Source organism: Aquarana catesbeiana, linkage group LG01 (assembly GCF_042186555.1).
Source record: "Aquarana catesbeiana isolate 2022-GZ linkage group LG01, ASM4218655v1, whole genome shotgun sequence".
NCBI classification, from domain to species: Eukaryota; Metazoa; Chordata; class Amphibia; order Anura; family Ranidae; genus Aquarana; species Aquarana catesbeiana.
The window spans coordinates 132,472,845-132,488,105 of NC_133324.1; the positions used below are offsets into that span (position 1 = coordinate 132,472,845).

The following is a 15,261-nucleotide window of genomic DNA, read 5'->3' on the forward strand; positions in this document are numbered from 1 at the left end:
CTGCCTGTGTTTCTTGCTTTAGTTTCAGAATCCTTCTGGATGACAACACCCCATTCAGAGCCAACATCATAATCCTCAATAGCTCCAGAGTTATCAGAAGTGGGGAGGTGTACATGTGAAAGAGCATCCGAAACAAACAGTTCACGGTCTCGTTTATAGATTACATTAAGGTGGTAGCATTGAAGCTTTAGCATCATTCACTGGATGCACGCAGATGCTGTGTGCAGGGGTTTTTTCAGTCTGGTTATGAGTGGCTGATGATCCGTCTCCACAGTCACAGGGCGGCCATAGATATAGTCATGGAATTTTACACAGGCAAATACCTCACACATCTATGTAAGTCTGCAACACATACATATTCTACAGTAATAAAGGGCCCCACAATGAGAGTAAACAGCCTTGTGCTTGCAGGGAAGCGGGGATCAGGGGGCCTTTCATGGTTTCTTGCACCAGGGCCCTAAATGTTCTAGTTAGGCCTCTGATCTAAAGGAATTACAGTGGTATTAAACCCAAAACCAAAATGTAATATATTGCAGCTTACCAAACATTAGATGTGTTGGCTGCATTTGTTTTCTTCTTTTAAGCTCCCCCCCCCCCTCTGTTTTTATAATGTGATCTGGCCAGTAACTTCTGAATTAGAGCGCCTAAACTCTAGATGAAGGAGCACAGGGGGCACCTTTGGAGAGCATCATTGTCAGTTGGGAGGAGGGTTAGATGATGTTAGATGTACTAGCAGATTTAGATACTAACAAATTGAAGCTGAACTCTAGTTCACACTGCACTTACAGCAACAGTTTTTTTTTTTCTTTTGGGATAAAGGTTTTAGGTGAATAAATAAAAGCTGACCATTGTATGCATCCCTGTCAGTAGTAAATGGTTTGCCTCAACCCTGTAATTGCTACATCTGCAGAACAGCTTGTTCTGTTGAAAAACAAACTGGCCACATCACTGGGTGAAAATATAGGAAACAAAGCCTGAAAAAGAAAATGAATGCAACCATCACATCTAAGAACTGGTAAGCTGCAACATAATAAATGTTTGCTTTTGGGTTTAATACCGCTTTAACACCTTAGTGAAGGCTCAGTGAAGAAGGGCCAACCAAATGAAAATTGCCACGACCAATGGTAGAGCACCGATGATCAACATGTTCATAATCACAACTAAATGGAAAACATTTTCACCTCAAAAGCTATAACCTACAATTATTCAAGAGGAGGACCAACCAACCATCCACACAGGTGGAATACACACTACCCAAGTGGGAGAAAAGTAGGCCAACAACTAATGTGGTTAACAAAAAGAAATGTTTACTGAGCCAAGTCCCCAGATAAACAGATCCCTAAGAGGAAAAATGAACAGCCATAGTGGGGTTGATTTACTAAAATAGCAGTGTGCAAAATATGCTGCAGTTGTGCATGATAGAACCATAATGCCTCGTACACACGATCGGATTGTTCGCCAACAAAACTGTGGAATTTTGTCCGAAGGGCGTTGGCCAAAACTTGTCTTGCATACACACGGCCACACAATTGTTGGCCAACAATTACGAACGTAGAGATGTACTAGACGTACTACGTGGTTTTTCAGCTCTTTAGCGCCACCCTTTGGGCTCCTTCTGCTAATTTCGTGTTAGTAGAAGTTTGGTGAGTGATGATTTGCGCTTTTCTTTTCGCGTTTTTCATCTAGCGCTTTTCAGTTCGCGCTTTTTATTTCATGCTTTTCAGTTAGTTTCTGAATGCCCATTCGTTAACCAGACATGTTGCGGAATCGGAGGAGATAACGTGCTATTTATTATTGGCCTTGGAGTTATTGCTTTGATGTTATTTTTTTGGTTGAATAATGATTTAATTTGGTATATTTTCTATATTTTTGGATGCATAGAATGCACTTTTTGGTTGAGTTCTATTGGCAGATAGCATGTCTAATTTTATTTGTTTTCTTTTTTAATGCACGATAAAAAAAAATTGTGTAGAATAATACTTGGCTATGTGTTTTACTTCAAATGACAGTTTGGGAGTAGGCAGTTACATTTTAAAAAATACAATGTAAAATTGACAAGGGACACCAACATAGTTGTATCTTTGATCTTAAAAACTAGGGGTAACTTGCCCAAATAAAAAAAAAAAAAAAAAAAAAAGCATAATTATATATTCTTGATATCACTAGAAAAAAAGTCTTTTAAAATTAGTTTGCAATAACTCCATCAGTATCAGCAGCAAAGCAGCTTCATTATCATCCCATTAAAGAAGAAGAGAATATGCGCTGCATTTGGAGATTTCATAATTAAGCCACGTCACGAATGTTAATTCTCCATTACAAACGTTAGTTTACCAGACCGACCGCTTCTGGCTCCTCCTTGCTTCCGAGCATGCGTGTTTGTACTTTTGTCCAACGGACTTGTCTACACACGCTCAGAATTTCCGACGACACACATTTGCCCGCGGAAAATGTGAAAATCTGCTAGCCAACATTTGTTGCCGGAAAGTCCAACAACAATTGTCCAATGGAGCATACGCCCGGTTGGATTTACCGCCAACAGCCTGTCATCAAACATTTCCTGTTTGAAAGTTTGATCGTGTGTACACGGCTTAAAGTGGGAGTCCGGCGACCAATCTTTTTTTTTTTTTTTAGGTCATTGAGACACTTTGCTAATCCCAAAATAATACTCACAGTTTGGGTGTGATATTTCCGCCTCTGTCTGTTTTCGTACTGAAGAATAAATTAAAAATGTGATGCTGGCTGTTTCCATCTTGCTTGTGGGCATGTGAAGCCCACAAGCATTGATTTCCGGGATGCGGTGAATGCTGTTCATTCACAGCTTGTTCACAAGCATGATCATTGTTCCCGCACTGAATCTTGGGAAGCCTGACACTAAGCTCCCAGGAGACAGTGCGGCGCTGGGGAAAGGCAATAAACACGCCTACTCCCAGGGGAGGAGAGACAGGAAGTACCACAATAAAGTACAATATAAAGGTAATTATAGCGATAAAAAAAAAATTTCGTGCGGCATTTGAACATCTATGCAATTAACTGAAGGGGGTAAGATTAAGTTAAAAATTTGAGTGGAACCCCGCTTTAAGGATGATAAACAATCCTTCCAACCATCACCCATAGGTATTACAGTGATGTGGCAGCCACACTGCAACCCTCCTAACCAGAATTAAATATATCATTCTATAAAGCAACCAACCCACCCCTGTAGAGAGCAGAATACTCCACAGAGGAGCAGGGAATCCAAATAAACTTTCTCAAGAAACTGAAGCAAAGTCACAGAAGAGGATCTATCCTACCCTAGCCCACTTACACTAGCCCCCTAATCCATGTGCCTGGCCCCTAATCTACATGCAGGGCGCCGGACGCATGGATTTCAATGGGTTTTTTTTTGTATTAAGCACATGATTAGAGCCTGAGGCTCTAATTCATTTCAAAAAAGGGTGGGCTCGGGGCACAGAGCACCGCGCCCTGAGTGCACCCAGTTGTGTGACATTAGCAAATTAATATTTGCTATTGTCTGCCTGCTTCTCCTCCCAGCCAATCAGGAAGGGGGTCCTAAGACCCGATTGGCCAAGAGGAGAAGCAACCATTTTGGCTGCCAAGGAGGAAGCCGCTGAGGAGGAGATGCAGGGGAAAGCTGAAGCTGAACCGACCTAGATGGGGTAAGTGCACGGTTGGTGGGCGGAGGAGCGACCAACGGGGGGGGGGGGGGGTGTTTGGTTTACAGAGCAAGGGGGGTGTGTTTGATGGATGGATGGCCTGACCGGGGGGTGGTGGATTGTTTTGTTTTCCACCCCCCTCCCAAAGAAAGGATCACCAGCCACCACTGCTTAGCACAGACAACAGTGTGCCTCCAAGGGAGTACAGGAGCTTCCAGTGATAAATGCTTCCTAGCAGGGAAAAACAGGAGAGACACTCAAGGCAGAACCGTTAATGTAAAAAGGAGGGATATTTAGAAGAAGGGGTCAGAAAGATATAACCTTGACTCTAGGCAAAAGTGTGGTCATGCATTACACGTTTAAAACTGTCCAGTGTAGGGAGTATGTCACCCAGTCTGTTGCAAGGGGACATCTTTCCAATAGGGGAGTCCTTCCAGACTGGGGGTAAGGACCATCTCCACCCTTGCCAGCAAATAGTGTCCAAGACTTTTTTGGTTTTAAGAGATCAGCTTGGTGCCTTGTCCAAATTTCAGACTCTAATTCAGAGGGAGAGACAAAAAAGGACAAAAGAGGCCAATGTAATACCACAAATAATCTCACAAACCCCAGTTTAGTGTTTATTCATATCAAGAATAGGATTCCAGGCGACAGAAACCTTGGCTTGCATGAAATGTCAAATTCTAGGAAACTGTCTCTCCTTGGGGGAGGTCTCCTGAGTGTTCCACAATAGGTATGCCAGGAAAAGACATGAGGGTGGACATAACGATCAGTATTTTGAGAAAAATCCAGAACTGATGGAAGACAATAAAAAGTTTCAAGTCCTTACCATAGAAGGGAGCAGGAGTAATTGATTCATTGTGGCCTAGTAGGTTAAAAGGTCCCTCAGGAGTGAGATACGAGCACCACAGGGTCTGCAAACATCTGTGATGGAAAAAGACTATTCTGCAGGGAGGAGTGAAAGTTCAAGTGGGAAACCATTCTTAAGGACAGACTGCTATCACAATAGGAATCAGAGATCATAGGTTGTGGACAGTGTAAGGAGATTCAAGGGTCTAGAGTGGAAGCTACAGGGGGAAGCCTGGATGCCCACAATGCAAGGAGATAAAGTACCAGGATAAAAAAACAGACCTCCACTTGCTAAAGGTTAGAAACAATTCCTTGTTAATTTATGAAATTTTCTTAAAGTGGAGCTCCACCCAAAAGGGGAAGCCTAGTTTGTTTGCTTCCTCCCCCCTTCCGCTACCACATTTTGCACCTTTCGGGGGGGGGGGGATACCTGTCAAAACCAGGTACCCGCTCCCACTTCCGGGTAAGATCGCAGCAGTCGTTGTGTGACGATCTTCCCCACTCCCCCCCCCCGCTGTCTTCTGGGAGACTTCCTGTTTTCCTTAGTGAAGATGCCGGCACCTGCACCCCGAGCTGTTGGATGGGTTGGCTTGAGGTGCCAACATTGCGGGATCCCTGGACAGGTAAGTGTCCTTATATTAAAAGTCAACAGCTACATTATTTGTAGCTGCTGACTTTTAATTTTTTTTCCCCAGGCTGGAACAGCTTTAAATACAGTATCTTCAGGAGTAGACTGTGAGTACTCATAATCTGAATCAGAAGTAACGGGAGCTTTAGGCACACATCTGAAGTAGAACTCACAAAACACAATGAGGTAGATATACTAAAACTGGTGCACACAGAATCTGATGCAGCTGTGCATGGTAGCCAGCCAACTTTGGCAATAATACCTGGAAGCTGATTGCACCAGATTTGGCACTGTCCAGTTTTAGTACATACCCCCCAATGTGTAGTGCACTCTGCTGGTGTCTGATTGACAACTGACAGTGGTAAATTAGAAGCTGGTTCATGCAGTACTTTTCAGCGACTACAGAAGATCATATGGGGTGTACCATTGGGGAAGGATAGGGGTCACCCTACAAACAGAGCCTAAGACTGCCCTGACTGGACAAATAGACTAGACACTAGGCTGGACACTGGAACCCTGTTGAAATTACCTAAATTTGAACTGAGGGTGGCCCCACAAGCAACACCCTGTTTTCCAAAAGTTGATTGGTAAATTATTGGCCGAACATTGACTGAATCCATACAAATGCAGTCACTATTCGGCAGGGCCGGCATCTGCTGAAGCCGCAACTGCCTCAAAACAATGGAGAGTCCTCCATTAGGCTGTTAATATGAATACGTGTTAATATGAGACATAGATAGACAAGTATGTCCCTGAGAATTATTCAAGTTTAGAAATTTCCAGGCTGTAGTACTACAAACTACTTATTAGAGAGACCCTTTTCTGACAGAACTACAAGGGTAGCCATTCTTGACTTTTTTTTTTTAAATGGTTACCTGGCTGTCATGCTGATCTTTTGACTTTATTACCTTTTGTATCAATTCAACATTAATTCTGAACCATTAAACAAGTAAAGTCAATGCACCCAGCATGCATATTAGTTCTGAGCCAGTGAAGCCATCACTACTAGAAGCTTGTTGAAAGCCTGCTAGCAGCTTGTTTAAAGTGACAGCCAGCCCTCCTGTTAGGATCTGTGTTCAACATTTACAAACTGGAGTTCAATGGTACTTTAGAAGCTTCAACAAAGCTTGTTGCAATGCTCTACAAATACTTTGTAAAATCTTGCTTTTCACACTGCTCTTAAAGAAACTAAAGCCCTTTTAATGACATTAACAATTGCACTGACACTATGGTAGAGGTTTACTAAAACTGGCGCACTCAAAATCTGGTGCAGCTGTGCATGGTAGCCAATCAGCTTCTAACTTCAGCTTGTTCAATTAAACTTTGACAATAAAACCTGGAAGCTGATTGGTTTCTATGCAGAGTTGCACCAGATTTTGCACTCTCCAGTTTTAGTAAATAAACCCCTATATATAGTACCTTTTTATCCTTCCAAAAACACAATGACACTAAGAGGTTTATTTACTAAAGCTAGAGAGTGCAAAATTAGTCACATTTCTGCATAGAAACCAATCAGCTTCTAACCTCAGCTTGTTCAATTAAGCTTTCGCAAAAAAAAAAAAAAAAAAAATGGAAGCTGATTGGTTTCTATGCAGAACTGTGACTAATTTTGCACTCTCTAGCTTTAGTAAATAAACCCCTAACTGACATTTATATGCACACTCACTAAACTAGATCAAGCCCTGATCTAGCTAACCTTTCTTTCTTTTTTTTTTTTTCAACAGACTTGTATTTATTATTATTTTTGTTTTGTTTTTACAGACTTCTCCTCTAGCGAGGAGGAAAAGACGAAATGGCGTTGATTTACTAAAACTGGAGAGTGCAAAATCTGGTGCAGCTGTGACTGGTAGCCAATCAGCTTCTAACTTCAGCTTGTGCAATTAAGCTTTGATGAAAAAAAAAAAATAGAAGCTAATTGGTTTCTATGCAGAGCACAACATATTTTGCACTCTCCAGTTTTAGTAAATTAACCCCAATGCTTTTCTTACTCTTCACAGAGGAGAAACAACACTGGGGTGGGTCTTCACAGTAGTGATGCCTGTGATTGGCTAATCACAGTGGTCTCATGATTGGAAGCTGGTTCTCTCGACTCCTAATCGTTAGAACAAGACCCAGAGCTGTCAGTAACAGCATAATTAGGCATGCTTACAGCAAAAACACAGGAGCACATGTATTTAATGTCCACACAGTTGTAAAGGGGTTAATCATGCATTTTATGTTTTAATTACAAAGACAAAAGCACCATTATTTAATGTTTATTGCTGAAAAATTAATGCCATAGAACAAGATATTTTTACAACATTGATGCTCTTCTGTGTTACAGGCTGACGATCGCTTCCTGCAGGATTCATCACAGTAACTCCCGAATCACCTCTATTTCCCCTTCTTCCGTAGCTGTTCCTCGAAGAAGTCATTGCAGGCAACAGTCAGAGCTGCCACCAGCACCACAAATTCATTGAAGTCAACTTCATTATCCTTATTGGAGTCCAGATCATTCATGATCTTGTCAACCAGCTGGGGGTCCTTCTGGCACTGGAAATTGAAATGGAGGATTAAAATGGCAAAAATGATTTGTGTGTAATCTACTTGTAGAAAGTTTAGTTTGAATGCATTGAAGTGTGATGTTAAGGTGGAGTGAAGTGACAATAAACATCCAATTATGTACTGGGGAATTAAAAATTTAGAATTTTTGCCTAACTTAACATTTTAGTAAATAAAGCTCATAGTGTGATGATAATGGGAACCCTAGATTATTAGCTTCATCAGTTATATATTGCCAGTATTAGCATTCAAGTAAAAGACTGGCTTCCCTCCAAACTTTTTGCTTGTCATAAACTGTCAGCATTTTGCACATATACTTGGGAGCCAATAATGACTGAGGGCTAGTTTCCACTTGCTTCAAAACAAGGCTTCAGACACGTTTTGTTAAAGCTCTCTGTATGCCAGTCAAAGCCACTGTTACTAAATAAAATGGTTAGCTTACAGTCCTGTTTACACCTTGCTTTTGTTTGGTGCTTCGATTAGGCTTCAATGAGGCTTCGGTGGGGCTTCGATGAGGCTTTGGTGGAGCTTTGATGAGGCTTTGGTGGAGCTTCGGTGAGGCTTTGGTGGGGCTTCGATGAGGCTTTGGTGGAGCTTTGATGAGGCTTTGGGGGAGCTTCGGTGAGGCTTCGGTGGGGCTTCGATGAGGCTTTGGTGGGGCATCAGTGAGGCTTCGATGAGGCTTTGGTGGGGCATCGGTGAGGCTTCGATGAGGCTTTGGTGGGGCTACGGTGAGGCTTCAGTGGGGCTTCAAGCGAGTGTTGCCATAGACTTCTATGGAGGGTTTGAAGACGCTTTGAAGCACCACTGAAGCTGCATGGGGTGTAATTTTTGAAGCGAAGCCGAAGCAAAGCAAATCAAAAGCAAGGTGTAAACAGGACTGTAAGCTAACCATTTTATTTAGTGACAGGGGCTTTGATTGGAATCAGAGAACTTTTACATAGCCTGTCTGAAGACATGTTTTGAAGCAAGTGTAAACTAGCCGTTAATGTGTGTTGAAGCCGAAGCAAGTGTAAATGAGCCCTTACAGAGGCACAAGTAATGACATATTCTTTCAACGTATTAAATTGGTAGAAAGGAAATCAGTATTGAGCCGCACTCTGTCATTCTGTAATGCTTCCTCAACTTCATTGAAAACAAGAGGACAGAAACACTACCCAAGCTGTCGTCTTCTAAAACGAGTATGTAATACGAGCATTACAGCCTGGCGGAGTGTGGCCTGATATTGTTTTTTTTCTACTGGCTTATGGGAGCTTTTTTTACAGAGCTGTGCAGTGGGAGAGTGGAGATGTTCTGGAAGGGAGTTTCTTTTTAAGTCACTATTATTGGGTTCTGACATCTCTGTTTTCCATTGAACTATGCTTATTTAAAGAAACTATGCCTACACATCTGTGTATTCAAAAAGCACAGTCCATGACGCCACCAATATCCAGTCTTAGCTAACCCCTTACCCTCCCTACTAGGGAATGTTCCTTTCCTTTGCCCCTCATATGAAAGCAGTTAAAATGCCACTCCAGCTCCTGTTTTAGAATACTAATCCCATTGTAAATCCCCATTGTTTTTTTTTTTTAACACTATGGGCACTGGGGAATCATTGCAGCAATACACACACCCTGTATGACTATATATATATATATATATATATATATATCGGTACTAGGCTGCTATGTCAAAACACAAATAAACAATGTAGTACAAAAGATAAATTTAAAACACTTCTAAGTACAGATCTAAAGAAAAACCAACAAAAGTTGTATAATCCTATATAAACGGCTCCCCTTGCTGTGTTTGCTTTCTATGTCAAATTCAAAATAAAGTGTTTTCAGAAGCCAATTCATTTGTGGCTCCAATCAATTCATGTCAATGCTTAGTAATGAACGAGCAGATAGTGGGAATGACTCATAAGTATTATGTCTGGAGAAAAAACATGAGCCATGCGCAGCGAGTAATGGAAAGTTCTATTTCAAAATTGATAGCTGTGCTATTGTTTAGTTAAATGGAAGCAGAACGTTACAAGGAAGGCACAGTGGATTTTGTAGTTAGCTGATTGCCCTCTGGGCTACTGTGCTTCAGTGAGGTCACTTGACCATCAATGAGGTCAGAGCCTTAACCCTCTGGGAATAACTACTGCAAGAAAATATCATTGACAGCTTGGCTTCCCAGGAGGCTCTGAAGCAGCTGTAGCATATATCAGGTGATAGAAATGGCTAAGTCAGTATAATTCTTTACCACTTTCTATATTTACAGACAAAACTGTAAAAAGTACTTAAGACCAAACTAAACCCAGGCCTCCTAAATACACATACAGCATGCAATGTACCAAGTGCTGTAACCCATAACAAGTAAATTGGAATTCCTCTATTTGTTTATCGGGTGTCAGTAAATTGAAATCGAATTGATTTGCTATAGGCTATTTGTTATTGCACTTCACCATTGTTCTTTGTAATGCCCCACAGCATTGTTTAAAGCCTTATAGAATGACAAGTTATAGATGAAATTGATCCCCGTACAATATTTTAATGGGGTGGAAGCAGTTAATAGTCTATTCTTTGAGGTCTTGGAATAAATTTGAATGTGGTTTCAGCATCTTGTGAAGTGACAGCAGAGCAAATGAAAATAAACTGCCCTATGCAAAGTTTGTCTCGTTAGGATCAAACACTAAGGACAGGATATAGCACAATCTGTGACATCTGTATTGTGGCATAATAAAAAAAAATGTATTTAAACAGTGGCTGCTAACTGCCAAAAATGTTACTTTTCCAGTGTAAAATACATACAATGACACACAACAAAAAAAACATGTAAAATCAAATACATATAATAATCTAAAGCCATGGATTTAAAACTGTTACTGAACTGTGGGGTTGATTTACTAAAACTGGAGAGTACAAAATCTGGTCAGCTCTGCATACAAACCAATCAGCTTCCAGTTTTATTTTTTTATTTTTGTCAAAGCTTAATTGAACAAGCTGAAGTTAGAATCTGATTGACTACCATGCACAGTTGCATCAAATTTTGCACTCTTCAGTTTTAGTAAATCAACCCCTTAGAATCCCAGCATTCTGCCTATCTGGAGTTTATTGGCAGCTTCTATATTTCATCCCATAACAGAGAGCATATTAATTAAATAACATTTTTTTTTTAAATGTTAGGTAACTTCCAGAGCCCAGGTTATGATAAAGCTCCTCAAATAAAATTATTTATATTGGTGACTTTCCGTTTTGATAAACTTTTTTTATTTTTTCAATCGAAATGGGTTTTGCAATTGACCTAACATTCCCTTATCTGACCAGAGAAGCACTTTTCATTTTTGTAAATACATTGGTGAATAAAAAGGTAGTGCAAATTTTTCATCTATCAGTGAAGATCTGATATCCAACAAACTTTGCCTTTTATTGTTAAAACTGTCACAATCAGTTGATTCAATTTTGTTAACCATCACTTTATCTCTCTCGATTTTCTTTCCCTTATATTCCCTTAAATAATGATTTAGTAAGTTCTAAAAAAAGTTGTCAGCAAAAGTTTTAAACTAAAAACTTTTGCTATGGTAGCCACTTTATTTTCTCTATAATTCTTCCCTGAACAACATGTGCGCGCCTCATACTTACAGCAAGGAAGTCTGTCAGTTCGCTCTGCAAGAGCTGCTTCAGTTCCCCTTTGTTCAGCTTGTACTTATCACCCTCCTTGCCTGAGTAATGGTGAAAGATTCGGATCATGGTATCCATTGCACCTTCCAACTGGGTAGGCATTTTCGCGATGAATGTCTAAAAGGGCGCAATAAAAAATATTGATGTTTATCCTTTTTTTTTTTTTTTTTTGCATAAATATCAAGATTTTTCTATAGCATTAAATGATAAAAAAAAAAAAAATAATAATAATACTAGTGTCAAAGCAATAACCACTCTAAATCAAATAGAAGCACATTTCTCTGTGAGGCTACAGTACAGTTGCTTCTTCAAGGAAGTGGGCAAGTCCGAAGGTCCTGATGGAAAGAATATAAAACAGCTTCATACCTGTGTGGTCACAAACAAATGGAGCCAGATCAATTATAAAGACAGCCCAGCAGCTGGGTTATTTATACATAATGCCCCAGCATAGCACATGTATTCCCAAAATGCAAAATCTGCTTCGGCACCAATGAATACAGGTGAGCATCCTGCGTCATTCATAGCAACAGGTGGATTGGCTGCTGGCTTTCATTTTCCTCATTTCATATGCCTCAGTTTTGTATAACCTCATACTAAAGCATACCTGTGACTACCTGTAGCACCCAGGTAGGAGGAGCCCCGCCACCTCTACACATCTGTTCATTAAAGCAGGTAGGAAATGAAGGCAATTAGTTGCTAAGATACTAGGGCAGAGGAAAATGTCCAAAAATAAACCAGAGGAAGAAGGGAATATATATTATGCTATCTAAATGACAGCGTTTCCCTCTAGGGTGGAGATATGCATTGTCAGTAAATGCAAATAACTGCATAAAAAAGGATAACATTTTAATTTATCACTTGGTGAAAATGCAACAAATATAACAAGCCAGTCTCTGTTTTGCAACTGTTATTAAGCAAAAATAATCTGTGCCTTCTGTGATAAGAATTTTAATTTTTGGTGTATAAAATAAATGCGGAATACAATATTATTAAGGCTAAGGTCATTTGTAAGGCTGGGTTCACATTGTTATGAAGTGGTATCGCATGAAAACACACGTTATGGAAGATGTCAAATCTAAGATACTCTGGATGCTCACAAACGGAAAATTGACTGCCAAACTTACCGACATCATGGGGTTGATTTACTAAAGGCAAATCCACTTTGCACTACAAGTGCACTTGGAAGTGCAGTCACTGTAGATCTGATGGGAAGATCTTAAATGAGGGGAATCTCTGCCGGTTTCTATCATCCAATCATGTGCAAGCTAAAATGCTGTTTTTTATTTTCCTTGCATGTCCCCCTCAGATCTACACTCTCAAGTGCACTTGTAGCACAAAGTGGATTTGCCTTTAGTAAATAAACCCCACGGATCTCAAATGTATGCCTGCAGACTTCAATCTCATCCTTCTAGACCTGTGAGTAGCCACTCAATTTCTCTTAAATTGACAGGTCATCATCTAATCTTCTGCAATGCTCTTCCCTACCATCAGACCCTGTCCCCTCTCTTCTTATCTATCCCCCCCTCTCTTCTTTTACTCTCTTTACTCAATCCCCTTTCTCTTTTAATTGCACACCAATCATCGTTAAGCTTGGGCCCTGAGCCCCAGACCGGTGCGACTTCTCATGCAATTTGACGGGTCCAAATTGCATGACAAGTTGCACCCTATTGTCGGCAATGGAACTGTTCAAATCGGTGCATTGCCAACTTTGTGGTGCCACACCAATTTGAAAAAGATGTTCCTGCATTAATTATGCCGATTTTAGGTGCGACTTGCATAGACATCTGTGCATGAAGTTGCACAGATATCAGCCAAGTCACTCCTGAAGTTGCACTGATATGCAGCTTTGAAATCGTGATATTTCAAAGTTATATTTGGTGTGAATGGGGGCTGAAGTCACATACTGACCAAATTGCCTCTATTATCTTGTCTACATCCGCTACTTTTTGACCTGTACTATACCACTGGCCTGCATGCTTTTTACACCCACTGGGGTTGATTTACTAAAAGCAAATAGACTGTTCACTTTGAAAACTGCAGTTGCACTCTGCAGGTGCAGTTGCTCCACAGCTGAGGTAAAGCTTCACTTTGCAAAAAATACCCAATCATGTGCAAGGAAAAAAAAAAACAGCATTTTTGCTTGCACATGATTGGATGATGGAAGTCAGCAGAGCTTCTGCTTATTTACTAAGTTCTGGAGCAACTGCTCTTACAGAGTGCAACTGCCCTTTGCAAAGTGCACAGTCTATTTGCCTTTAATAAGCAACCCCTATGTATCTTAATCTGGACTGTAGTGTCCTACCTTCCTTAATTTTTAATGGCACTTTAATGCACCTACATTGTAGTGTACAGCAAAGTATGGTAATGCACTACTATGTGTTGTGGTGCACTACATTGCAATAATAATGAATGCATTTTTTTGTTGTGTTAGGCAGCTGTTCAAATTAATAGGCTGCCTAAATGCAACTTACAATAACGTACATACATTAAGGAACTGCAACAGTGTGAATCCAGCCTTAATACAATGCGCATTACTGCACTGCATAATGCATGTGCGTTAATGCAAAACAACAGAATGAACCTGGCCTTAATGTACTTTTTATGAAATGCAACCTTTGTAATTAACTTATTTTGACATAGTAGAAGCCTCTTGCCATTTGCTCAGCAACAGCACTCAGACTGGAAGAGGAAGGAGCAGGACTGTGATTCAATCAGGTTTGCAGTATCCAAATGTGCTGACATGGAACATGCTGATAATGGAGAAAGCAGAGATAATGGAGTAAGCATAGGGATGACTTCAGCAATCTGCTGCTGTTTTTCACCATCTAGTAAGGAAGTTGGGCAAGTGTAAGAGGTGTCATTGCTGTGTAAAACTGAGGAATCGATAGGCAAAAATACAAATCCTTTGGCAGACTCCTAATATTTATTTCTTCTCTGTATTTAGCGATTTGCCTAAAATTTGGTTTTAAGTGCAGGGTGACTTTTTTAAGGATTAGTTACGTGTAGATAAAATTATCTCCTAAGCCTCATTCACACAAATATCATAACCCTGATACTTATTTCTCATGCCTACCAAATTCTTCCCAGATGCTGAGGCTGAAAGCATGAGATCATTAGCTCAATGCATGTGCTGAGCAAAGACACCACTTTTCCTGGTTTACCCGATGGCTTGAACCCTGTGGTGCTTTGCATTTTCTTGGCTGCCTTATGCAGGATCAATTGTTAGCAAGATGTTTGACTTTTAGGTATAGTGTGGCTTGGAAGCCAAATGCACTTGTATTTTAGCCTTTATACATATAAATTATTATTATTATTATATAGGATTTATATAGCTCCGACAGTTTACGCAGCGCTTTACAACATTAGGGCAGACAGTACAATTACAATACAATTCAATACAGGAGGAATCAGAGCCCTGCTCGTTAGAGCTTACAATCTAGGAGGGAGGGTCAAGTTATACAAGAGGGTAATAGCTGTGGGGGATGATCTAATGGAGAAAATAGTGCAGTTGTTAGATGGAGGCAGGATAGGCTTCTCCGAAGAGGAAGGTCGTCAGGGATCGCCTAAAAGTGGATACATTTGGAGACCTTCTGCCAAATTGGGGTAGCGAATTCCAGTGGATGGGCGAGGCTCGGGAGAAGTCCTGGAAGCACATATGGGAGGAGGTGATGAGGGAGCTAGAGAGCAGGAGATCTTGGGAGGAACGGAGAGGGCAATTAGGTTGGTATTTTTAGACTAGGCTAGTGATGTAGCTGGGGGCAGAGTTGTGGATGGCTTTGGAACTTATTGTTAGTATTTTGAATTTAATTCGTTGAGCGAGTGGCAGCCAATGGAGGGATTGGCAGAGAGGGGTAGCAGACACTGAGCGGTTTATAAGGTGGATGAGTCTGGCAGCAGAATTCGTGATGGACTGAAGGGGGGATAGTCTATTTAAAGGTAAGCCAAT

The 15,261-nt window shown here is 40.7% G+C and overlaps 1 protein-coding gene across 2 annotated transcripts; it reads right to left on the reverse strand.

Moving 5' to 3' along the window:
* Positions 1-7,366: 7,366 nt before the first annotated feature.
* S100Z (S100 calcium binding protein Z) lies at positions 7,367-12,040 on the reverse strand. Of its 2 annotated transcripts, none has more exons than XM_073607030.1 (3): positions 11,920-12,040; positions 11,277-11,432; positions 7,367-7,659 (listed from the first exon to the last, which is right to left on the reverse strand). In XM_073607030.1, exons 2-3 carry the CDS (start codon positions 11,415-11,417, stop codon positions 7,501-7,503), a joined length of 300 nt encoding a protein of 99 aa, XP_073463131.1. In that variant the 5' UTR covers positions 11,418-11,432; positions 11,920-12,040; the 3' UTR covers positions 7,367-7,500. The 2 variants fall into 2 exon arrangements, with proteins under 2 accessions (XP_073463131.1, XP_073462396.1); XM_073606295.1 differs by lacking the exon at positions 11,920-12,040 and adding an exon at positions 11,682-11,891.
* Positions 12,041-15,261: the final 3,221 nt, after the last annotated feature.